The sequence below is a fragment of the Callithrix jacchus genome, chromosome 4, assembly GCF_049354715.1.
Source record: "Callithrix jacchus isolate 240 chromosome 4, calJac240_pri, whole genome shotgun sequence".
In the NCBI taxonomy this organism is placed as follows: domain Eukaryota; kingdom Metazoa; phylum Chordata; class Mammalia; order Primates; family Cebidae; genus Callithrix; species Callithrix jacchus.
The window spans coordinates 43,585,721-43,611,258 of record NC_133505.1 but is presented as its reverse complement, the minus strand read 5'-3'; the positions used below and the strand labels follow the sequence as shown (position 1 = coordinate 43,611,258).

General features: G+C 45.0%; 3 protein-coding genes and 1 long non-coding RNA gene across 4 annotated transcripts in view; 2 read left to right on the top strand and 2 right to left on the bottom strand.

Annotated features, from left to right (window-relative positions):
- Positions 1-21,497, bottom strand: part of PPARD (peroxisome proliferator activated receptor delta) — a 135,254-nt gene extending 113,757 nt beyond the window's left edge. Inside the window, exons 1-2 of the mRNA XM_078369043.1 lie at positions 21,408-21,497; positions 16,090-16,137 (exon numbers count right to left, since the gene is read on the bottom strand). The gene's annotated coding sequence lies outside the window, so the exon portion shown is untranslated. The remainder of the gene's footprint in view (positions 1-16,089; positions 16,138-21,407) is intronic.
- LOC118151061 (keratin, type II cytoskeletal 8) overlaps positions 1-21,497 on the bottom strand; it is a 100,114-nt gene extending 78,617 nt beyond the window's left edge. Inside the window, exons 1-2 of the mRNA XM_078369037.1 lie at positions 21,408-21,497; positions 16,090-16,137 (exon numbers count right to left, since the gene is read on the bottom strand). The gene's annotated coding sequence lies outside the window, so the exon portion shown is untranslated. The remainder of the gene's footprint in view (positions 1-16,089; positions 16,138-21,407) is intronic.
- LOC118151062 (serine/threonine-protein kinase MARK2-like) lies at positions 1,105-6,387 on the top strand. Its single transcript, XM_035290191.3, has 2 exons — positions 1,105-2,891; positions 3,147-6,387. The coding sequence occupies exons 1-2, from the start codon at positions 1,347-1,349 to the stop codon at positions 3,216-3,218; spliced, it is 1,617 nt and encodes a 538-aa protein (XP_035146082.1). The 5' UTR covers positions 1,105-1,346; the 3' UTR covers positions 3,219-6,387.
- On the top strand, positions 14,341-18,937 carry LOC144582127 (uncharacterized). The gene is made up of 3 exons (XR_013534184.1): positions 14,341-14,472; positions 16,420-16,506; positions 18,862-18,937. It is a non-coding gene; the product is annotated as an uncharacterized LOC144582127 (long non-coding RNA).
- Positions 21,498-25,538: the final 4,041 nt, after the last annotated feature.

Here is a 25,538-nt window from a genome sequence, read left to right as displayed (position 1 = left end):
GTGTCCTCTATGTATCTATCCATTGTCTAGGTACTGTGGATACCACTGTAAATAAAACATGTAAAACACTTGCTTTCTGAAGTTTATATGCAAGAGTCTGACAAAGAAATATGCAAGTGAAATATGCAAATGTCAGATGTTGCTAAGTGCAATGGAGATCAATGAAGTAGGGAGGGTGGTGAGAGAGCTGCAGAGATGTAGACTGGTTGGGGGGTGCTGTGAGCAGCGGGACTCAATCCCTCCCAACCTGGCCCCTGTCACTCGTTCAGACTAGTGCATCCCTCCAGAGAGCCACCCTCGATCATCCTGGGCCTTCACAGAGGCTACCCTCCTGCCCTTGTCCCTACTCACTTAGGCGACCCCTCCTCACACCGCAGGGCTCAGCACACTGGCCTCCAGAAAGCCCCACTTCTTCCCTCACCAGCGCTGACCTGAGGCCCAGGCCACTGTTCTCTGGCCCCACTTCACCTGATGCTTCTCACGCTGAAGGAGCTTCATGGCTGGGGGGCCTTCCTGAAGAGGCTATGGGCTCATGGAGGGTAAGGTATGTCTGTTTCCTCTGTGTCCATTACATAATCTCAACCACATGAGGAAGGAAAAACCCTACAAGGAAAGGAAAATATTCTCTCCCTTCTCAATGGTTGACATCAACCATTGAGAGATGAAAGAAAAGGAATTGAATATTTTGCATGTAGACATTAGGAGATCTTCAAAATCCAAAAGCTATTTCAGATTTTGAAATTACAAATGATTGAAAACCACCATGGCACGTTAAACCTATGTAACAAACCTGCACAATCTACACATGTACCCCAGAACTTAAGAGTACAATAAATATAGAAAAAGAAACTACAAATGAAAATGCTGTTGAAGCGTTGTACCAGTTTAAATAGCTGGGAAACGAAATATCAATCTCTATAATCCATCTAGACAAAAGCACTTACTTTTTAAAAGAGGAAGATGTTTTGGGGACCAAAAGAGAGAACACCTCTGTGAAAGATCCCCAGCCATGATTGGCCCCTGCTTTGCTCTGAGCTCATGAAAAGCCTTTGTGATGTCATAACAGACAGGCCTATATAAGGCCCTGGCTGGGTCATGGTTTTTGGTCTGAGAAATCCCTGGAAGCTTTTTTGGTGACCTGTGGACTCAGACCAGCTTAGCGATTACGAGTTGTTTGGGGTGGTGGGGGGAGTTTTTGTGGGAGGGGCGTTGTTTTTTCTGGGTAGCGTTGTTAGCATAGTTAATATAGTTAGTATTGCTTAGTGTTTTAGTGTATTTGGGATAGTAAGTAGTGTTGTTTACTGTAGAGTTAGAGTAGTTATTTGGATAGTGTGTCTAGAGATACCATGAAGCAGGGAGTGGCCTCCACCTCACCTGCCCTGCGGCCACCTTACTATCAAATACTGAAATTCATAGGCCGTGGTGCCTTTGGCGAGGTCACGCTGGCCCGGCATTTAATAACTGGCACCCGGGTGGCGGTGAAAACAATCAACAAAACCGGCTTCCTCTCTAGCCACAGAGAGACGACTATTTTAAAGTCGGTGAGCCACAGTAACATCATTCGGCTTTACCAGATCATTAATACCAGAGAGGCGTGCCAGCTGGTATTAGAATACGCAGAAGGAGGAAGCCTGGCCGACTGGCTCGAAAAAAACATCATGGAGGAGGAGGAGGCCCGAGGCATGTTCCAACAAATGCTGTCTGCCGTGAGGTACCTCCACAAAAGAAAAATCGCTCACCGAGATCTAAAACCTGACAACATGCTGTTAGACAGTAAAGGACATATCAAAATTTCCGATTTTGGATCAGCCACGATTTACCATGAGGGGCAGAGGCTGAGAGCAGGTCATGGGACCCTCCCCTACATGGCCCCAGAACTCTTTGGGGCCCAGGGCTATGAATGTCCCGCCATGGACATATGGAGCCTAGGCGTCACGTTATACCAGATGGTGTCCAACAGTCTGCCCTTCTTCGCAGTGAGTCGTTTCCAACTGATATCCCTCATTCTATCTGGCCAGTATGTTATTCGGCACTATTTTTCAGAAGGCCTAAAAAGCCTAATTAAAAACCTTTTAATATCTAATCCCAATGAGCGGCCGACAGTAGACAAAGTCTTGAGGGACCCGTGGGTGAACAACGGCCAGGACTTGCCTCCAGCGACGTATGAAGAGCCGATTGAAGACCACCCGAACTGTGAGACCATAAGGCTCTCGGTGGCCATGGGATTGAAGCCAGAAAACATCGTAAAGGCAATCGAAGACAACGTCTTTAATTATCCCATGGCCACCTACCGTATTTTAGATGGAGAAAAAAAGCCATCCATTACTACTCCACAGTCTCTTGCTCCTGGGGATCCTACATATTTAGTCACTGAGATTTCCAGTTCACCTGCCGGCCTTCACAGGAAGTCAGACCCCCAGCATGCCCCCACGGCCTCCCTGACCATCGAGCGCAATTGTGGAGATGTAGAAAACTTGGCACGGCAAGCCCTCCAGTGTGACCATGTGGCCTCCTCCACTGTAAGCGCCATAGGCGGTGGTGGTGCTTTAGAAACCTTGGCAGAGCAAGCCCCCCAGCGTGACCTCGTGTCTGCAGCCTCCACCAAGTGCTCCACCGGCAGTGAAAATTTAGAAACTTTGGCTCAACCAGCCCTCCCGCATAACCTCACGGCCGCCTCCACCCAGATCACCACCCAGAGCACCGTGGCTCAACAACCAGGACACGAAGGCAGCGTCCTCCAAGCTGGGCAGCCCGAGGCTGTGTTGACCCAGCCAACAAGAGGCTGGAGCTGCCGCAGGGCTGCCCGAAGGTGCATTGCCATAATAAGGAGATGCTGTTGCTGCCTCTGTCCACCCAAGAGGCAGAGTAAGAGGGCCCACCCAAGAGAAAAAGTAAGTAGGTGGGCGGTGAAGCCGCACTTCTTGCATTTTACTATATTTATTCTGTCTTGATTAGTATTGTTTTAATTGGCAAATCTCCGGGGCCGGAGAGTGGCAGAGGGAGGGAATGGGGGGGTATTGGTCAAAGGACCAAAGTCTAGACAGGAGGAAGAGGTTTTGACTCTAGTGCACAGCAGGGTGACCAGAGTCAATAAGAACGTATCGCATTTTGCAAAACATGTTCATGTCAAACGTCTCTGCATTTAGATTGGAGAGGACGAAGGCCCGAAACCTGAGACGCCCAGGAGCAACGTTGGAGCCTGCAGCACTTTATATTAAAAAAATATAAAAATAAATGTATCATTCTGATAAATGACCATTTCTTGCTTCTTGCAAATTTTGTAGTAGCACTGGAAAGGTGGCACGTGGGTTGCAGACACTCTGCTGCTTTGTGCCCTCCCTGCACAGGACCGGGGCTAAGAGAAGGCAAGGCGTGAGGCAAAGGAAAAGGCAGATTTACTAGCACCTGCCTTAGTTGAAAGAAAAGCGGGGATAATGAAAGGATGGAGGAGGACGTGCAAGAGAGCAAGAAAAAGATAGAGCTAAACCAGAGTCTAAAACCTGGCCCAGACTGGAGAACGGTCTATAAAGATCATGCGGTTTACCCCCATGCAATACCTAGTGGTGGCATATGATCCAAACTGGTGGGTCACTGTCTTACACTACTACTATTGTGGCTATAGGAGTATCAGGTAAAAATGAACAAAAACAAATCCTTTTGCCAATCAAAATATGTCACTGGAAGGCAAGAGGTGTGGCACAAGTTCTTATATCTTCCCAGCTGCCCTGTTCCTTTGTTGGGGAGAAATCTGCTCCAAAAACTACAAGTACAAATTTCTTTTAAGCCTAAAGATAACAAGACTTTAGGTTTTAAGTAACCAAAGAATATGGTATTAGCCTTCACAGTGGCAATTATTTGCTAGGGATATTTCTTACACAAGAAATCATCCCTCGCTTCGGCCTACCTGCCACCATCCAGTTGGACAATGGTCCAGCATTTACTGCCCAAGTAGTCCAGCTCGTTGCCGAGTCCCTCAACATCTAGATACTACACATCCCTTACCATCCTCAGTCATCGGGTAAAGTTGAACAGGCCAACGGCATCCTCAAAGACCATTTGGCCAAACTTGCTATTGAGGTAAAACTCTCTTGGCCCACACTCCTACCTCTTGCCCTGGCCCATATCCGGACCACCCCATGGGGGCCAACGGGCCTGAGCCCCTTCGAATTGCTGTACGGCCGGCCTTTCCTGGTTTCCTATAATCTCCCTGCGCGACCACCACCACTGGCCTCCTACCTTTCGTTTCTCTCTCTCCTCCGCCAAGCACTCAGGGAGCACGCCAATTGCACTCTCCCTGTCATTCCAGGACCAGAGGACCTCCACCCAGCAGCACCTCTCCAGCCGGGTGACAGCGTTCTCCTCCAAGAGCTCAAACCAGGATCCTTGCAACCCAGGTATCCTGGACTGAGGGCCCCACGACCAGGACTCATAATCTTGCACAGGCAAACTGCCAAACAGGCAGCTGTCAGTCTACTGTCTCCATCCTCATCCCACATGGTAAAAGCATCATACTCGGTCGCAATCATGGGTTTCACTTTCAGCTGTGTTTTCTATATGACCAAACCAAGGACTACTGTCATTGGTGGGACACACCACCTATGGGGGGATGCCCATACAGCTCTTGTGTTATTCACAAGCCACAGCCTCCAAGCTGTCCCAACCACAAGCTCGCTCACTTCAGCAATGGTTCCTTAGCCCTCAACATCTGTGACCCTGGCACATCCGTTAGGATACAGGAGTGTCTGGTAAAGTCTGTGAAGATTATACCTCGAGCCACCCTCAGGGAACATGGCTAATATTTCGGTCCTATACCCGCATTGTCTCTGAAGCAATAGAACAGCTCAGTTCTGTAAGCCATACAATCCTGTAAAATGAAGCCATCCTAACTAACCAATTCAAACCCTCAGATAACACCTCTCAGTCTTTCTCTTGGTTGACTCTCGTACAGCAGGGAGCCAACATGTTAAATTTAACTAAAGATATGAATTTCACCAACTGCTTTTTATGTGCCTCTCTCAGCAACCCCCCCTTAGCTGCAGTTCCCCTCAGGTCCGGGTTCAATCTGTCACAATCACCTATGGGACCCGGCACCATCTTAACAGATATCCCCTTGTTCCAAGTACACCCTCAAAATTTCTCTCTGCCATGAGACAGCCAGCAGCTCCAGTCCCAGCTATAACACCAAAGTAAAGGTAAAATCCTCCCTCTACGCACCACCAAGAGGATATTTCTGGTGTAATGGAACCTTATCTAAAATTATTAATGCCTCCTTCCCTTTCCCTTGCGTGCCTGTCACCTTGGTCCTGCAGTTAGAGGTATATGGACAGGCCGAACTTCTATCCCTCCTTCCACCCTCCCCTAATCACCAAGACAGATGAGCAGTCTTCCTCCCACAGGTCGTTGGTCTCTCTCTAGCATCCTCTCTGGTGGCAGCCGAGCTGGGTAACGGCGCCCTAGGCTACAGTGTCACCTCAGCCACTCAACTAGAGGACAAGCTTTGTGTGGCTATCGAAGCGTCAGCTGCCTCCCTGGCCTCCCTCCAGCAACTCAAAAACGTAACTACTAGTAGCCTACTGTTGACTGGAAGCCTTACTGATGACATAAACAGTCAATTGACAAGTACTTGTATGTTACATGCGTTGTATACTGTATTCTTACAACAAAGTAAGCCAGAGAAGAGAAAATGTTATTAAGAAACTCATAAGGAAGAGAAGATACATTTACAGTACTATGCTGTATTTATCAGTAATACAAGTTTGTTGTGGTCTGTTTACAAGATGAATCATCTGTTGAAAGGGCGATGACTGCAGTTCAGACCTCAGTCTATGGTACAGATCAAGCAATTCAACTTTTTCTTGTAATGACATGACTTCCCTCTGCTTTTTGGGAGCACATCCAGCATCACTAGTGATATTTCATATGCATTCCATTGGGTTAGGAAGGGTTTACGGTATTGCACCAAACATGATGAAAATACACAAGAACTTCAAGAGATCACCTTTTAGTGTGATAGAAAATTGACCAGGGAGAGAAACTGCTCACAGGGAAATGATTAGCATCACACTTCATATTTTATTATTACTATTATTTTTAGATGAAGTCTCGCTCTGTCACCCAGGCTAGAGTGCAGTGGCTTTATCTCCATCACTGCAACCGCTGCCTCCTGGGTTTAAGCTATGCCTCCCAAGTAGCTGGGATTACAGGTATGCACCACGATGCTCAGGTAATTTTTGTATTTTTAGAGGAGATGGGGTTTCGCCATTTTGGCCACGCTGCTTTCGAACTCCTGGCCTCAAGCGGTACACAAACCTTGGCCTCCCAAAATGCTGCATGCAGCATTTTAAGAGAATACTTGCAACACTTAAGCTCACGGCGATAGCAACAGGAAATGGCTAAGAAATTATTGCAGTAGTATGGCGTTACTACAGTTAATTTTATGCAGTTATAATTCAATACTGCATTTCTACATTTGTTTATATATTTCTATCGACTACAAATGGCATCATATACAGCCTATAAGTGTATGCACAAGTTTTGATGAATTTTAACTTTTTATAATAAATTTGTGTATATTTTATGGTGGTAAATTACAAAACAGACTAGTATCTACATATATTTTCTGAATTCGTGACATACCTTACAATTTCTTAATGTTTCCAATATTTCTAGGCTGTGTTTGCTGAGTTTTTTCAAATGATTGCAAATCTCAAAAAACATTTCCAATATATTTCCTGGAAAAAATCTGCAAATAAATGGATCCACAAAGTTCAAACACATGCTCAGGAGCACTGTACCTATTTTACATCCTGATCAGGATGCCTTATTTAAAACATACTTACTTTATGTTAAAACGCACGCTCTGAATGAAAAGACCACCCAAATAGGCTTCGCGTGAGCAACATGGCTGTTTATTGACCCGGGTGCGGGCAGGCTGAGTCAGTGGAGGGCAGTGGGATAGAAGCTAGTTTTATATGTTTGCAGTAGGCAGTGGAAAGTTACAGAAGTTACAGTTTAGAGTGGTCTTTTGCAAGCTGGGAGGGGGTCTTAGGGTCTGGAGTCACAAAGTTGACCAAAGTTGGTTACAAAGTTGACCAAGATTGGTTACAAAGTCCAATGACCTTGTCAATTAAGGCCGGAATAAGAAACAATAGAAGAATGTCTAAGGTTAGTTAGGCACCAAAAGGGTTGATTGCCTTCCACTTTTCATGGTCTCCAAATTCCCTCATCTTTTCTAATTCCAGAAGGCCCTCCAGAGGTGTACGTGTGCACCATGGCTCCATCAGTTAGCCTAAAAGAACTTACACTTTATTTTTTAATTATGAAAAAAGTATTTGCCATAAGTTGATTTCATTTGTTCAGATAATAATGTGTTATAAAATTATTCTTGCCCCTAGAAAGAATTTAGGAGCCATCTCCTATCAATTACATAAAAACCCAGGAAAAGAACATAAGTAAATTCCCACACTGCTATTATTAACACCACTCATTGATCCACGAAGGATTATCTGCGGTAACATGTCTCCCTCCTGCCTCAAGCTTCTGAGCTATATCCTGCCACCAAGAACGTATGTCACGTTGAGAAATGCCAACAGATTTAAACAGATTTACCAAGACCTAATTAAGAAGTTCACATTTATACTGACCAGTACTGTGCCCGATTTATGACCAGCCAACACGTGAGTGGTTATCATATGGCAGAAACTGTTAAACCACCTAAAAGTACTTTAGACCTGGCATGCCCACACTTCCTATGAGATAGGTATCAACGTCCCCACTTTACAGAAAGTGAAGCAGACACACTAGAGATTAATTTGTCTAGAACTACAGAGCTAGTAGGTGGGATCTGAATCCCCTGGCAGTCTGCATCCTAAAAGAAAACTTTTACCTCCATTATTCTGATAGAGGCAGAAAAGACCCAAATGCCTAGGCAAATAGGGAAGGGTCCATGGAGAACCTCCAACCTGCCCAAGTCATTGTGCACAGGGGATTTGCCTAAACATGCCCATGGTGAAAAATTCCGTCGCTTAACACATGCACAGTAAGGGAAATAAATCAATGTGGAGTGGCTCAGACTAAGGGCCCACATGCACACTGGAAGAATGGGGTGGAACCACCAGGAATTCATGCCTTATGCAGGGGAGGAGCCTGGCCTTTTCAACTTGTGTGTAGTGGCCGGGTATTCAATTTGTGAGGTAGAAACCTGCATTCAGGATCCCTCTTTTTCTTGAGAGCTTTCCTTTCACTTAATAAATTCCCTCCTCCTCACCCTTCAATGTGTCCGCATGCCTAATTTTTCCTGGTCATAAGACAAGAACCTAGAGATTTAGCTGAACTAAGGAGCAAGAAATCCTGCATCAATTTTAATAAATTGTGGCCGGGCGCAGTGGCTCACGCCTGTAATCCCAGCACTTTGGGAGGCCGAGGCCGCTGGATCGCGAGGTCAAGAGATCGAGATCATCCTGGTCAACACGGTGAAACCCCGTCTCTACTAAAAATACAAACAATTAGCTGGGCATGGTGGCGCATGCCTGTAGTCCCAGATACTCAGGAGGCTGAGGGAAGAGAATTGCCTGAACCCAGCAGGCGGAGGTGGCAGTGAGCCGAGATCGCGCCATTGCACTCCAGCCTGGGTAACAAGAGCGAAACTCCGTCTCAAAAAATAATAATAATAATAATAATAAATAAACTGCATAACTGATAAAGACAGGAAGAGAGATTCACACTTAACCTGAAAAAAATCCCAGAAAGCTGAAATAAGCACCCTTTAGTCATACTCAAATCAAAGTACTAAAAACTAGAACTGCTCACCAGTATCTAAAGATTTCAACATCAATTTGATTTAATTTAAACACTGAGCACCTACCAATATGTGAACTCTGAATTAGTCACAGGGGCTACAAAGGCTAATAACAACATGCTCCCTTCTTGATAAAGTCACAAAGACAGTGGGTGGGTTTGTCTGGTAGGGGAAGGGGTTTGATCAAGAGAGAGATAAAAAGAACATGTGATAAGACAGGCATGTGATAAGAAAAAGACAATAGCGTTCTCCGAATTTCTCCTCTATTTTTCTTTCTTATTACTTAAAAGTGGCAAAACATTTTCTTCCCTTCCTCAAATAAGACACATTCAGAGTGTTTGTCTCCAGGCAGACAAACTTTGTTCTTTTCAGAACAGATTCAGAACTACAGGAAGCACCACCAGCCTGATACTAAGGAGCTGTCCTGACAAGCACCCCAGGAACCAATAACCCTGAGGCCACAGCAATCCTCTCGGTGCTCTTCTCCCTTGAAAATCAGAATTAAAGCATAATTTACCTCAAAGTCTAAACTTACAGAGGAAATTGTGCTTAAAAGCAACGTATTATCTTCTTCCTGTTTGGGAACATCCCCCTTTCTCAGTCCTTCTGAAGGGCCCAAAGAAGTAGTTTGGCTAAAGTTGTTCCCATAGAACCAGTTTCCAAAAACAGGAGAAATTACTGAAGAATATGGCTTAGGCAACCTACATGGGAATTTTCCAGTTGAACCTCCCGGTTTCCAGCAAGCAGAGGGAATGAGAAACCAGGAAATGGGGTTTTGTTTTCAACCACTTGAGCACAAGGTTTATGTTACCTTCTAGTGGGTCTTCATCTTGGTTTTCAGCTAGAGCTGTGGTTTCCTGCAAAAAAGGATCTCATGAGAAAATAATTTTACTTAAAGGTTAAATATCAATACATACTTTATTGGGAAAAACTCTAGCTTCTAAAAATACTATCTAAAATAAAAATAATATTGAAAATTAATCCCTTAAAATCAGATTCTGAATTTGATGGAAAGAATCTTTAGGTGACATGGTACAATTATGAAAGAGGTAAACCGAGTCACAGAAGAATTGTTACAAAAGAGCAGCAAGCCTAACAGGGGCCTCTGGCCTTTGGATTTTTTGGGACCTAACTAGAGCCTGAGCTAGGAACCAGACACCAGGGTCCCTGGTATCAGGCTCCTTATTTCCTGTACTCATGCCTGACTCTACCTGGAGTTCTGCTCCTCCTTCCAGAATACAATCTATAAAGTCTCCATAAGCACATTTTCCTCATGGCCCTCTAATCATATCCCCAAAACCCATGGCTCAGCTAAGAACCAGGATATGAGGTGCTCAAGAAAATGAGAGGCTACAGCAAAGCAAACCAATCATATTCTTACATAATGAGAAAAGTGAACTGCAGAGGCACTCGCAAAGTAACTCTTGGTTGGTTAACCCAGACTCTGTTGGATCTACGGGGGCAGCATACATTTTTACGATTCCGCTATAGACTTGCTGGGAACCTGTCTTTTTAAGTATGGCTAGCTCTTCCAAGGAATCACTCTATCAAGGAAGGGCTGATCTAGCTCCTGGCACTTAATTAAGCTTCCCTTGCTAATAAGAATGAGAAGGTACTGAGAGTCAAAGATCCACTATCTTTCCTTTTCGGTCTATCTGAAAGTATGTCTCCCCTTCACTCTGAAATATGTACAGGTTTGGAAAATAGGTTACCATAAATTTCAAAAGACAATCTGTGTCATTTTTGTATTTAGATATGGCTAAGACACCAGCCGTGGTGGCATGCAGCCCATAGTCTCAGCTACTTGGAAGGCTGGGGCAGGAGACCCAGGAGATAAGGCTGCAGTGAGTTATGATAGTACCACTGCATTCCAGCCTGGACAAAAGAGCAAGACATCATCTCTAAAAACTAATTCTATATAAGGGAAGAAAGAAATGGCTAAGACACCCAGAATCCATGCCTCCACAAGTCCTTTCCAATAATACAAGACTAAGTAACCTCACATTTTCCTCCTTTCAATATGCGTTCTGGCAAATGTGGATGCTAAATAACCAGGGTGAGGGAAGCAGCAACTATTTGGAGACAGATAGTCTCCAAATCTTTCTAGTCTGAGGGTCACTGGCACTGTGTATGCAGCTGACTGCCTTTAAAAAGAAGCACGTTTATAGGCTGGGTGAGGTGGCTCAAGCCTGTAATCCCAGCACTTTGGGAGGCCGAGGTGGGTGAATAACGAGGTCAAGAGATCGAGACCATCCTGGTCAACATGGTGAAACCCCATCTCTACTAAAAATATAAAAAATTAGCTGGGCACGGTGGTGCGTGCCTGTAATCCCAGTTACTCAGGAGGCTGAGGCAGGAGAATTGCCTGAACCCAGGACGCGGAGGTTGCGGTGAGCCGAGATTGCGCCATTGCACTCCAGCCTAGGTAACAAGAGCGAAACTCCATCTCAAGAAAAAAAAGAAGAAAAGCACGTTTATAAGTCTTTCCTCAGCTAGAGATAGTCTAGGAAAGTGTGCTGATGGGCCACAAAGACCTGAGAATCATGTTGGACACCCACCTCCACAATGCCAAAATGTAAAGAAGAGGGCTGCAGAGGGGTAACCCGTTAACTTGGGGAGATAAAGGTTATGGAAAGAGGCATAGCACATTGGGGGAAGCAGGGAATAAAGCTAGGACATCTCAGCAATACACGTTTTATTAGAGAACAAAATGGGGATGGATGAGTGAAAGAGCGCTACCACAGAGCCTTCCCATCTTTAGTTTTGCTCAGCAGCTTCCCAACAGGGAACACCCAGCAGGATGGCAGGCAGAAGGCACAGTGGGGTCACCACAACCACAAAATATATTTATATAATTCTTGTACAAAAAAATGCATGTTACAGTAATAATTTCGCTGGAGGGTGAGATAAAAATCTCAGGATGTGCCCACAAAAATGGACAGAGGAATGGAGAGAAGGAGTAGCCAGGTGAGAAAAAAAGGATGTTCTTTTCTCATGAGTGATAAAAAATCAACAAATACTTTCACTTCTGAAGTTGGTAATATACTCATTCTTATACTTCTCCATTTAAAGACAGAAGGATAACCACCAAAAACAGAACATCTCCCAAAAAAGAACAAAAAGGGAAGAGGCAAAAGAAAAAAAAAAGAGTGACAAAACCTCAGGCAATGTGGTGAAATATATTTTTTTAAGTGCTTCAATATCAAACATCTGTTAAAAGGGAAAAACCCGTATTGGGCCAAAAGGGGGGAATAAATGACAAGAAATCTAACATATTTTATACAAGAGGCACACCTAGAACAGACCTGAGAAAAATTGAAAATGAAAGTTTGGGCAGTAAAATACCATAATATATAGCAAATGTAAGTTTTTTGTTTTTTTTTTGGGGGGGGGAGGAAGGCAGGAAGGAAGGGAAGAAGGATGGTAGGGAGGAAGGAAGGGATGAAGGAAGGAAGGAAGGGAGGAAGCGGGGGGGGGGGAGGGAGGGAGGGAGGGAGGGAGGGAAGGGAAGAAAGGAAATCAAGCAATGAAAGAGACATTGCCGACCTGGATCTAGAGGTTTACAAGTTGATTTCTTTTTTTTTTTGAGAGAAGGAAAGAAAAAGAAAAAAAAAAAATAATAATAAGTAAAGGAGAGGAAGAAAGAGGAAGAGAAAGAGGGAGAGTAAATGGAAATATTGCTTTATTTTGAAAAAAATTGGGTATTAATAATGGCCAATCAGTGTTTCATTTAAACCTATGAGTAGGTGTGATGTGGTATTGACAAGAATGTATATTTTGTGTATTTGAAGTGGAGAGCTCTATAAATATTTATTAAGTTTACTTGTTCTGGATCTGAGTTCGAGTCCTTGATATCCTTATTAATTTTCTGTCTCATTGAATCTAAGTCTCCTATCTGGGTGTTAGGATCGTTATCTCTTGTTGTTGCATTGATCCTTTTACCACTATATCTTTGTTGCTTTAAAATCTATTTTATCCGATACAAGAATTGCAACTCCTGCTTTTTATTTATTTATTATTTATTTTTGCTCTCCATTTGGTTGGTAAATCTTTTTCCATCCCTTTGTTTTGAGTCTTTGTGTATCCTTGCATGTGAAACAGGTCTGGATGTAACATGCCGTTGGGTTTTGGCTGTGTCTTTTGATTGGGAATTCCGTCAATTTAAATTTAGGGTTACTGCCATTTGATGTTGACTGGCTGTTTTATCCATTTGTTGGCGTAAATTCTTCTTTATGTTGGTGCTCTTTACTTTTTGGTATATTTTTAGAAAGGCTAATACTGGTTGTTTCTTTCTGTGTGTAATGCTTCTTTCAGAAGCTCTTGTAAAGCAGGCCTGGTGGTAATAAAATCTCTGAGTTCTTGCTTGTTCATAAAAGATTTTATTTTTCCTTCAGTTGTGAAGCTTAGTTTGGCTGGATATGAAATTCTGGGCTGAAGGTTCTGTTCTTTGAGGATGTTGAATATTGATTGGCCCCTACTCTCTTCTGGCCTGTAGAGTTTCTGCCGAGAGATCTGCTGTAAGTCTGATAGGCTTGCCTTTGTGGGTTATCCGACCTTTCTCTCTGGCTGCCCTTAGTATCCTCTCCTTCGTTTCAACCCTGGTGAATCTAACGATTATGTGCCTTGGGGTTGCTCTTCTTGAGGGATATCTTTGTGGTGTTCTCTGTATTACCTGGGGTTGAATATTGACCTGCTTTGCTAGTTTAGGAAAATTTTCCTGAATAATATCCTGAAGGGTATTTTCCAGCTTGGATTCATTCTCTCCGTCGCATTCAGGTACACCTATCAAACGTAAATTTGGTCTTTTCACATAGTCCCACATTTCTTGGAGACTTTGCTCATTCCTTTTTATCCTTTTTTCTCTAATCTTTTCTTCACGTTTTATTTCATTAAGTTGGACTTTGACCTCTGATATCCCTTCTTCTGCTTGAACAATTCGAGTGTTTAAACCTGTGCATACTTCTCGGAGTTCCTGTATTGTATTCTTCAGTTCCATTAATTCACTCATACTCCTCTCTAAGTTGTCTATTCTCAATAGGATTTCATCACACCTTTTTTCAAAGTTCCTAGTTTCTTTACGTTGGGCTACAACATGTTCTTTTAACTCACCGAAGTTTGTTATTATCCATTCCTTGAAGAGTGATTCTGTCATCAGGAGGCGCTCGTTCTCCATCAAGCCTTGTTCCATTGTTGATGTGGAACTGTGATCATCTTTAGAGGGAGAGGCGTTCTGACTTTGAGTATTCTCAGCTTTTTTACGCTGGTTTCTTCCCGTCATTGTAAATTTATCCTCCTGTCGTCTTTGAAATTACCAACTTTCAGATTAGGTCTCTTGAGTGGACGTCCAGGTTGTTAGTTCCCAGGGCCAGAGCAGCGGCGTTAAAACTGATGGTGCTTTTCTGCCCAGGATTCTCCTGTCTGGCTTCCTTCTTGTTTCCGTAGTAGTTTACTCTGCGCCCAGCGCTGCCGCCTCGAGGTGCCGGCGGAACCGCTGCGCCCACCACGAGAGTCGCACTGGCGACTCGTGTGTTTCCACCACTGGGGGATCTTCTGCTCCGTGAGTGACCAGACTTTGTCTGAAAGTGTGGCGTCCTCTAGTTCTCTGCGCCTTCCCTGAGAGCTACAATCCCGGGATGTTAGCGATCGGCCATCTTGGATCATTCAATCTCGCAAATGTAAGTTTTAAAAGTCAAGGGTCTAGATGTGAAATTCAACTTTGGTTTTAAGGCAAAGATCATCACACAAACGGTGTCACTATGCATATTAGGAGAAAAGCTAGGGTGGGGGATGTCCATAACATTTAGAGCAAAAATTGTTAATTTCTCTAACCTGTGAATATCTTATGCAGTCAAGCAAGAGGGACACAACTCAACAGAAAAACTAGAAAGATGGTATCAAAGTCACAGAACACAGATACCAATAAACACTTCAAGAGGTATTTGCCCTCGGTAATAGATAAATGCCTCCCTGGCCTATCAGATTGGCCAATCATATACAGAGAGGAATGTAGAGTAGCAAGAACACCCACCACAGTAATGAAAAGTACAAATTCTTGCAGACTTTAAGTAATTTGCTATTTAAACATTTTTATGTTACATCCTTTAATCCAGCCCTTCCACATCCAGAAATAAATTCTTGGGGAAAAAATCAACACTCAGAAAAATGCTTGAAGATAAGTAAGTTTGTTAAAGTCTGGAAAATATTTAAAATGTCAGATAAGGGATGAGCTAAAAATCACAATGTATCTAAATGAGCTCACTCTGTTGCTCACGCTTGAGTACAACGGCACAATCATGGCTCACTGCAGCCTCAAACTCCCGGGCTCAAGTGATCATCCCGCCTCAGTCTCCCAAGTAGCTGGGACTATATGTGTGAGCCATTTTGCCCAGACCATAAATGGGCAACTTTTAAAGAAAGGTCTCCTTATGCAGAAGCAAGCAAAGAGCAAAACAGTATGTACTACATAGTTCACTCTTGCCTAAATCATCCCCTAACCACCAAAACAGAAAGACAAACCGTGCTGTTTTAGCAAGAATACAGGGGAAAGATCTAGAAGACATCCGCTCCAACAGTACTTTCTTCTAAGTGGAAAGGGAGTGGGGAAGGAGGAGGGGTGTGGGGGGAGCTTTTCCCTGACTTCAATACATCTTTGTGTGATTTGAGAAATATGTCGCTTTAGTAATTCAAAGTATTACAACATCTTTTTAAAGTGTGTTTATATCTAATTGCTATAAAACAAACCCCAAAACTACTTTTTGTCCTATATTAAGTATTAAAGAGTAAAATTTATTGAATTATGATCATCTAAAATTTAGTAGCAAGAATTTAGACAAAGACTTCATCAGCCTTTTGTTTCTGGAAGAGAATGAGAAATTATCTGCAAGTGAGAACTTACAGGTTATACATGTCCAAACTCAGCAAATCATAAAAATTAAACGTGTACAGGAGACTTTCTGGGTATCAAGTGTACACCGCAGTAAAGCTGAACAAACGTTTGTCTGAGGCTATCATCAGCTTTACTCTCTAGTTTTAAAACAGGCAGCAAAAGCCGTGGCTGTGGGAATTTGGATGAGAGGATAATAATGTGTGAAGATAGGAAAGTGATGTTTACTATTATCAGGCACATGAATGAAACACGATTCATTCAAGCAAGGGATACCTTAGGCATAACCAAAGTTCCAGCTGTGTGTTGAGGGGTCTCACATGCAGAAAAACAGTTCTGTCCATTTCCATCCACTGCACAGCTGTAGCTGTAGCCAGAAAGAAGGTAAGAGCTGGGCTGTTGCACGTACCAGTTGCCACAGTGGTAACCCTGGATGGGCTGGAACTCCTGCTTCACTCTAATAGCAGAGGGGAGAGCACAGCAATGACAACCATCACCAACCAACACAGAATCATTCACAAACCCCCCGACTTCTTTCCAGGAAGTTTGCAGTAAGTTGAACACCTATGTTCAAAGCCATTGTTTGTAAGTTACCAACAGTTATGTAGCAAATAGAACAGTAACAGCTTTCTTTTTCCTTCAAAGGAGAAAACTGCTCACCTTTGCCAGTAGCTGTAATAGTTATTGTGTTGAGCTATGCCAAAACCTGCAAAATTCTCCTGTTCTGCCATTTATCCAGAAACCTTACAAAAAGAGAGCAGAATCCGGTTTTTATTCCTGCATCAAAAATTCTGGCCTGTGGGCTAAAACCTCTCAACCCCGACAGGTAAGTCTCGCAACTACCTGAGATAATTACATTTAGTGGCAATTCCTGCTAGGCAATTAATTGCTTGACTTTCCTGACAACAGGGCAAAGGTGTGTGTGTGGGGGGGGTGCACTAAGGCACCTGGGAAAAATTCTGCCACCTGTTCCTCTGGCTTCCACCTTCCGGCCCTCTCTCCCAACTGTCAGGCCTGGGGGAGCCAGCAGAACCCCAAGGAGGGACAGAAGGGGAAGATGTGTCCGTGGACAATGAAAGACAGTCTCCACTGCATCCCTTATCATAACAAGAGAGAAATCTTTAATAACAAAACCTTAAGACAAATACATTTCTCTCCTCAGTTATCATTCTGAGAATAACTATTGGAACTAACTATGCTTTTTTATTTTTTTTAATCCCATGCAGGGATTAAAAGCATAATTATTGAAAGCATAATCCAAACTAGCTGAAAAATTAAGAGGCAGCGAAGAAAGCCTTCCTTTGCTCCCTTCCCTCCTGTCTCTCTTCCTTTTCTCTCTCTTACACCCTACATTAATGAGAGTACAGGATACAATTTTAAAGAAATATTTCTCTGGTTCAGTATGTTTTAAAAACGCATGATAAAGCTTCCCAAAATTTAACGTGCATACAAATGACCTAGACTTGTTTAAAATGTAGGTTCTTTAGGCTGGCACAGTGGCTCACATCAGTAATCCCAACACTTTGGGAAGCTGAGGCGGACAGATCATGAAGTGAGATCGAGACTATCCTGGCTAACATGGTGAAACCCCATCTCCACTAAAAAATAAAATAAAATAAAATAAAAAAATTAGCCAGGCGTGGTGGCCCACACTTGTAGTCTCAACTACTCAGGAGGCCAAGGCAGGAGAACAGCTTGAAACCAGGACGCGGAGGTTGCAGTGAGCTGAGATCACGCCACTGCACTCCAGCCTGGCAACAAGGTGAGACTCCATATTAAAAAAAAAAAAAAAGATTCTTTAACTTGACAGATCTGGAGTGGAGCCTCAAATTCTGCCTTTATAGCTAGCTCCTGCCACTTTAAGCAGCAAGGATACACAGTGTCAAAATTCAAGATAACTTTTGAGTCCATATGGGGTGCTTGGGGTGTGGCCATTTCCCTGCTGCTGGCTAATAACTAAGTGCTAATGTATTTTCTATTTACCTGTAATGTGAAAAATAGCAGACATGATGAATTCAAAACATTCTGATCATTCAATCATTCACCAGTTATTTATGGAGCCATTACGACAGTCATCCCTTAGTATCCATGGGAGATTGTTTACAGGATCCCCCTCAGATACCAAAATCCTTCGATGCCCAATATAAAATGGTGTAGTATTTGCAAAGAAGCTACACACATCCTCCCATAAACCTTAAATTCTGTCTAGATTACTTACAATACTTAATACAATGGCTACACATTACTTCATGTGGGTTCAACAGTAGTATCCGGCATGCGGCAAATTCAAGTTTTACTTTTTGGAGTTTTTGTTTTTAAGATGGAGGCTCCCTCTGTCACCCAGGCTGGAGCACAGTGCTGTGATCTTGGCTCACTACAACCTCTGCCTCCCAGGTTCAAGTGATTATCCTGCCTCAGCCTCCCCAGTAGCTGGAATTAGTCACCCACCACTACACCTGGCTGATTTCTGTATTTTTAGTAAACATGGGATTTCACCATGTTGCCCAGGCCTCAGTGCAGTGGCGTGATCTTGTCTCACTGCAACCTCTGCCCTCCAGGTACAAATGATCCTCCTGCCTCATCCTCCCTAGTAACTGGGATTACAGGCAACTGCCACCCCTGGCTTTTTAGTTGAGATGGGGTTTCACCATGTTGACCAGGCGGGTCTCAAACTTCTGACCTGAGGTGACATGATCGCCTTGGCCTCCCAAAGTGCTGGGATAACAGATGTGAGCCACCGTGCCCAGCCTCCCAAGTATTTTCAATCCATCATTGGTTGAATCCAGGGATGTAGAACCCACAGAAAGCTGAGAGGTGATGGCATACACAAGGCAAGGCAACTGGCATTGGTGATACAGTGGAGTTTATCCGGAGTGAATCTCCCCATGTCTTCAAGGGAGATTTTATTGATTAGCAGCTGTGGCAGATACTGTTAGGTGCCACACAATATTGATTTATTTTCTTCCATTATAACAATTCTGATTTCACTTGGGCCAGCAATAGGCTCAAGCTAAAAGACTGCATTTCCTAGCTTCTCCCTTGAAGCAAGACGTGGCCAGGTGGCCAATCTGGCTAAGAAGATCTAAATAGAAATATTAGAATGGGATTGGGGAAAGCTGTGTGGGAAAAGGGTATTTGCTAACCTGGAAAGGGGCCTTTTTATCCTCTACTCTCTCCCCAGGTCTGGTGCTGGGATTACAAATGACAGGTGGAGTCAGAATAACTGCAGCTATCTTGGCTATGAGGTGACATGAGGGAAGAAGTCATACAGAGTAATACGGTGATCCAAGACAGAATGAGTCTGGGTCACTGATGACTAAGGACTCTTTCCACTAGCACTAGACTGGCCTACTACTGGTTTATTTTACTTAATAAAGGTCTTGTTTAAACCACTGTTATGTCAGGTTAAATACAATTCCTAACTACTATAGCTTAGACAACCAATAAAAATGTTAAAAATTCTTTTTCTATAAAATCTTTTTTTTTACTTATCTCATTTTAGGACTGACTTTATTTCACACAAAGAAAATCACAATTATGGCTATGACCAGGTGAGTGCTGAGGCTGCAGTTGGAAAGGAATATAGAAGTTGAACACTGAGGAGGTGGTAAGGAGACCGAGGAAGAGAGAGGTCAATGTAATCATGCTGAAACCAGCTAGGAAAATCGCAGCAGCTGTGGTGAGGAAGGAGACTCGGGCATCTAGGATCACCTCCCCCTTGATCTCCACACTGCAACAGAAGAAAAGGCTGGCTGGCTGACTGGTGCCTCCTTAATCACCTTCCTATAGGATAGGGGGAATCTCTCCAGAAGATAGGTTACCCAGTGAAACAAAGGATATGTTATTTCTTGAAGACTTAACAAAGGATATATTATTTCTCAGAGATTTCTTTAGAGAACCAACACCAAATAAAGGAGCTCAAACTGAAGGATATGAAGAGAATTTTCTGCTTGGTAAGTTTAACGTCCAGACACACCAGGAAGGTGGTGGGCTCTCGAGCCTCAGAGAAGATGATCTACATGACCGGAAGCAGATATGCCTGGTCAGGTTCCTGACAAGGTCTAACTACTGCAGTCCCACATCCTTCCCAAGTAGTTCTCAATTTGATACCTCACACTATGCCTGGACAAAGGGAACAGAACTTTGGGGTTGCCCTTCCTCTTGCATGCAGAGGAAATTAAGCTCCCAGGGGAAAAAAATAGGGAGAATTTGGATTCCCTAGATTCAGAAAAGAATAAAGAAAAAGAGGGAGAAGAGACTCCGAGAAAACATGTTCAGTGACCAACGTCAGAGGCACATTCAGTTGGTCAAAGATTGTCAAAGAGATAGGAGAGAAAATCAGCAGCCGTTTCAAGCCACCAATAATAAAAGGGACAGATGCCCGCCAGCCCCAGGGCTATCAGGCCGGCAATCTATTTCAAAACTCAAACAGGGAAAAAAAAGTTCTGGAGCCAGCACAGAGGAAAAAGGTTGAGGACTACAAACATTTTCTGGAGCACAGCTATGAAGAATGCTCTTAGCCCTTTGGGATGGAGCTCAGGGTGGAGGGTGGGAGTGAGGGCAGAGAGAGGCTGGGGTATCGTGGTATAAACGTATTCCATACATCCAGAGTGGAAAGACACAAAACCCTGATTCCTGGAAGGGGAGAAGAACTGGACAAAGCCTCCAGCTTCCCGTGGCACACATCCAACTCAGCGCCGTCTCTCCCCAAGGGTCCCTGGAAGTCAACAGGCCCATAAAGGGGAAGTATTAAAGCTGAGATGAGAAGAATGGCCCACAAACTGGACATCATCTCTGACGCAATACCCAAGTCAATTCTCCCACACAGATATATCTGTTATTTCCTTGAGTCAGTCAGCCTCTTAATTCGATCAAGGTCTGAACACCTCCACCCCACCCCATGGGTATGTCAACCTCAGGTCAAGTGAAAGCAGAGTCAAGTGAAAGCTAACGCTTCTCCCAGAAGCAGGGGAAAGGAACAGGGAGGGAAAAGAAGGTGGACGACAGAAATGCAGGGGGCAGGGCTGTTAGGAAGGAAATCGGAAAGAGGAGCAAAAACAGGCCCTCTCAGGGAGCCAAGGTAAGAGAGGCTTAGGGAGACAGGGACTGCAGGCACGGAGTTGGAAAAAGTCTAGTAACACCCTGGGGAAGAGGATGGGGATCCATAATATTGGAGGGACTAGGACACAGAATAAGAAGGGGACAGGGATGCGGAAGGAGAGCAAGGATGGGAGGATGAAGGCAAGAGACAAGGGGTACAGAGGAAAAGATCCCCGAGAAGACCCTAGATAGGGCAACAGATTAGGGAACACCAGAAAGGGGTGAAGAAAGAGGTCAGAGACAGGGGAGAAAAATGGGAGTGGCCCCCCCGGGCCTGACGGGGTTCTCATAAGTAGGAGGAGACGGGGCCACGAGGTCCAAGAGGGGGCACAGAGTCGAGTGGACGGAGGCCAGTGTTTCGTACTCACTCAAGCAGCTATGGGGGTCCAAGGGCAGGGGGCACAGAGGCGGCGGGGCGCCTGCACTGCAACGCACGACCGCTGATCGGACCGCGCCGGAGCATCTGGAAGCCGCCGCGACGCTGCTCGCGGACCCCGGCCGCTCCCCGCACCCCGCACCCCGCTCCCCGCCGCCGGGCCTTGCGCCCCAGTCCTGGGGGCTGCCTCGGTCCGGGCCCGCCGCTTCCCGCCACCGCTTGCCTACCCGCTTCCCCCGACTCGGACTGACCTGTCCCGGCTGCCTAAGGCGCCACTGCCGCCGTCTCGCAGGCTCCGCAGAATCCTCCCGCTCCTGCCAAAACTTTTCCCATTAATCCCCAGCTCAGCGGCGGCCGCAGGGTCACAAGCTCTGCGGCCCGGCCCCGCCCCCGCCGGCGCGACGTCACCGGGCAGCTCGGCCCTTCCCTCCCCACGCCCCCTTCCGCCCGGCGGCGGCCAATCACCGCGCCTCCTGGAGGCTCCTCTGATTCTGCCTCTCCGCCCACCTCACCCTGTCCCGGGCCCTCCTGCGGCGCCCTCTGGTGCGGGATGCGGGCACAGCAGGGAAGGGAGGAGCCGAGGAGCGCCAGGGCCAGTAAAACGAGTCCAGCAAGTGTCACAAGACGAAATTGAAAGCTGGAAGGGAATTTCGAGGTCATCTAGTGCAACCTCCTCATCTCCCATTGAAGAAACAGTCCTAGAAAAGATACGTGACTTGCGGTGACGAGTCTGGAGGGACTCTTAACCCAGTGCTAGGTCCACTAGAGGAGATCATACCGCCTGTACTTTTCAAAAAAGGGCTTTCCGCTTTCAAGAGGCTTTTACAACTGGAAACTTAACGGTCTTAGACTTCTTAACCTTTCTTCCCATGTGCTTACGTAATACGCTTATTCACCTAAAATAGGTAACATCTTCTCTATTGTTGTAGACAATTCTGTCCTCACTTCTTAACCCAGGTCTTCAAGACCTGAAAGGGACCTATTATCCCAACCTGGCGCTTGAGATGTACCACAAAATGCTACCTAGCAGCTGGGAGGCAATCTGGTGGAAGAAGTTGGCTTTCATCTGGCGATGAACAAAACTTGACTCAGGTATATGACCAATGCCTCCTTTCCATCATCATTAAAGCTTACCCCGCCCCTCCCCTTTGGGGACACCTTCTGTAGGCCACAAGCTCCTCAGGCCACACCCTAGCTATCTGGATGTGTGATTTTTTTCTTGAGACACAATTTCACTCTGTTGCCCCTGCCTGCCTGCAATTGTGCAATCAGCTCACTGCAACCTCCGTCTCCGGGATTCAAGCGATTCTCCTGCCTCAGCTTTCCAAGTAGCTGGGATTACAGGCACCCGCCACCATACACCCAGCTAATTTTTGTATTTTTAGTAGAGACAGAGTTTCGCCCTGTCAGCCAGGCTGGTCTTGAACTCCTGACCTCACGTGAACCGCCGGCCTCAGCCTCCCAAAGTGAGCCACCTCACCCAGTCTGGATGTGAATTGTTGTTGTTGTTGTTGTTGAGACCGGTTGGCTCTCTGTTGCCCAGGCTGGCGTGCACTGGCACGATCACTGTAGCCTCTACCTCCCTCGAGTGATCCTCCCACCTCAACCTCTTGAGTAGCTGGGACTACAGGGGTGCACCACGACAACCGGCTAATTTTTTGTATTTTTAGTAGAGACTGGTTTTCGCCATGTTGCCCAGGCTGGTCTTAACTCCTGAACTCAAGTTATCCTCCCACCTTAGCCTCCCAAAGTGCTGGGATTACAGATGTGAGCCACCATGCCTCGGAGGGATGAATGATTTTTTTTTTTCATTCTGTCTGCTTCTCTCTTTTTCTTTTTTTCCCCTACTTTTTGAAATGATTGTGCATTATAGTTCTAACTTAGATGTCAACCTCCTTGCCTTCTGAGATTGAGGTCAAAATGGACTGTGGAAATCAAAGACCCTCTCTTAACATTTTTGCAACTATCTGGGGGTTTATATTCTCTTAATTATTTCTGTCTCTGTTTCTGCTTTTGCCAGGCTGTTGCTGTACCACGGTTCACAAGCCTGGAAAGGAAACTCAGCTCTCCCTGAGGACTGCCTGCACCTCTTCCCACACAAAATATTCATGAGTACAAAGACATTAGGGTCCTCTGGGCCCTGGGGCAGGTTATATGATAGATAGCAAACAGTTTAAACTTACCCATCAGAAGTTTTTCTTCCCTTTTTTATTTTTTGAGACAGAGTTTTGCTCTTGTTGCCCAGGCTGGAGTGCAATGGCGCAATCTCGGCTCACTGCAACCTTCGCCTCCCGGGTTCAAGCGATTCTCCTGACTCAGCCTCCCAAGTAGCTGGGATTACAGGCACCCGACACCACACCCAGCTAATTTTGTATTTTTAGTAGAGACAGGGTTTCTCCATGTCTCAGGTGAACTGCAAATCTCAGGTGATCTGCCTCTCAGAGTGCTGGGATTATAGGCGTGAGCCACTGCTCCTGGTCAGAAGTTTTTAAAAGTCCTTTTCACACCCCTAGCTGAGGTTTTCTAACTGGCCCTGCACCGGTTAGCCTCCTCCAGAATCACCACCTCTCCTTCCCGCCCACCATTCTCTCCTCTGTCCCACCCTCACTGGAGGAAACACAAATTCCTCTGGCTTTCCAGGCAGAAAGAGAAAGAGACACTTTAAACTTATCTCTTTGTTGCTTAAGTTCCTGTCAACACTCATGCTTTGAAAACCTGTCTGCCCCTAACAGGCTTATGTCTCTTGTAAACTAAAATCAAAATCCTAAGCCCCCTAACTAAACGGACCCGTCTTGGCCAAGGGGACTCCAGAAAAAACTTCATAATTGAGTTTCCAGACATGACAGTTCAGGAGGTCAGACAAGCCTGGTTATACTCCCTCCCTTTTGCAGTATAGACACAGCATCTGACCAGCATTAATGTTAAAATAGAGATCATAGGCCAGGCACGGTGGCTCACACAGGGAATCCTAGCACTTTGGGTGGCCCAGGTGGGTGGATCACACCTGAGGTCGGGAGTTCAAGACAACCTAACCAACATGGAGAAACTCTGACTCTGCTAAAAATACAAAATTAGCTGGGTGAGGTGGCACATGCCTGTAATCCTAGCTACTCGGGAGTCTGAGACAGGAGAATCGCTTGAACCCAGGAGGCGGAGGTTGCAGTGAGCCGAGATCGTGCCATTGCACTCCAGCCTGGGCAACAAGAGCAAGACTCTGTCTCAAAGAAAAAAAAGACTAACAGAATGCACTCTTTGTGGCAATAAGATACCAAATTATAATCAGGACCTACGGTCGTGGCAGGGAAGGGTTGTCACACACTCCTACACTTAAACAATATAAAGTATGTTTTCTGCAGGCATGGTGGCTCATGCCCATAATCCCAACACTTTCAGAGGCCAAGGCAGGCAGATTGCTTGAGTGCAGGAGTTGGAGACCAGCCTGCGCAACATAGTGAGACCCTGTCTCTTAAAAAAAAAGAAAAGGAAAGAAAAGAAAGCCTGGGCGAGGTGGCTCATGCCCGTTATCCCAGCACTTTGGGAGGCTGAGGCCAGCAGATTGCCTGAGCTCAGGAGTTCGAGATCATCCTGGGCAACATGGTGAAACTGTCTCTAAAAAAAAAAAATATATATATATATATATATGAAAAGAAAAGAACTATGTTCTAACTGCCACAAAGTTTTTCTTTTTCTCTAACAGATAAACAAGCACTGGGCTGGAGATAAGTAATATTAAAAACAACTACAGCCCATCCACCGCCAGACACTGACTAATTGATCCCCATTCCACAAGCCATAACTACAGCTTTGACTAGGCAAGAGTCTGATTTCATTAACTTTTTCCTGAGAAGAAGACCACTGACCATGGACCATTGATTCTGTTTACAGAGGCTGAGCACTTGAATGCCTTCCTGCCCCTGCTTCACCTTTTGACTTATAGGGCCTAATTGTAATACATTTAATTTTTTGTTTTTTGTTTTTTTGTTTTTTAGAGATAGGGTCTCACTATGTTGCCCAGGCTGGTCTCAAACTCCTGAGCCCAGGCTTTTGCCCACTTTGGCCTCCGAAAGTCCTGGGGTTACAGGCCTGAGCCATCATGCCTAGCCAACATTTAAATGTTGTCTCTGCCCCAAGGTGAGCATGGGTCATATGTAACATCCATGCTTATTCAGTATGCAAATGTTAGTATCCCCTTCATGAATATTCATAGATCCTCCTATAACCTGTTGAATATGTATGTTTAGCCAACTTGTTCAGCATAAAGCTCCTGTCCCAGGCCCTTCTCCTTTCAAGTACCTGCTAGTGGCTTCAGCTGGAGGCTATGCTCCCAGCCTGTCAAAATTGGCATCTTGCAGGCTGCAACCCTTAATGAGAAATTCTCCTTT

Bases quoted from the DNA above. Each gene is read 5' to 3' on its own strand.
- LOC118151062 (XM_035290191.3), top strand. From the start codon at position 1,347: ATGAAGCAGGGAGTGGCCTCCACCTCACCTGCCCTGCGGCCACCTTAC. The intron at 2,892-3,146 runs GTAAGTAGGTGG...CTCTGCATTTAG, and splicing joins GGGCCCACCCAAGAGAAAAA to ATTGGAGAGGACGAAGGCCC.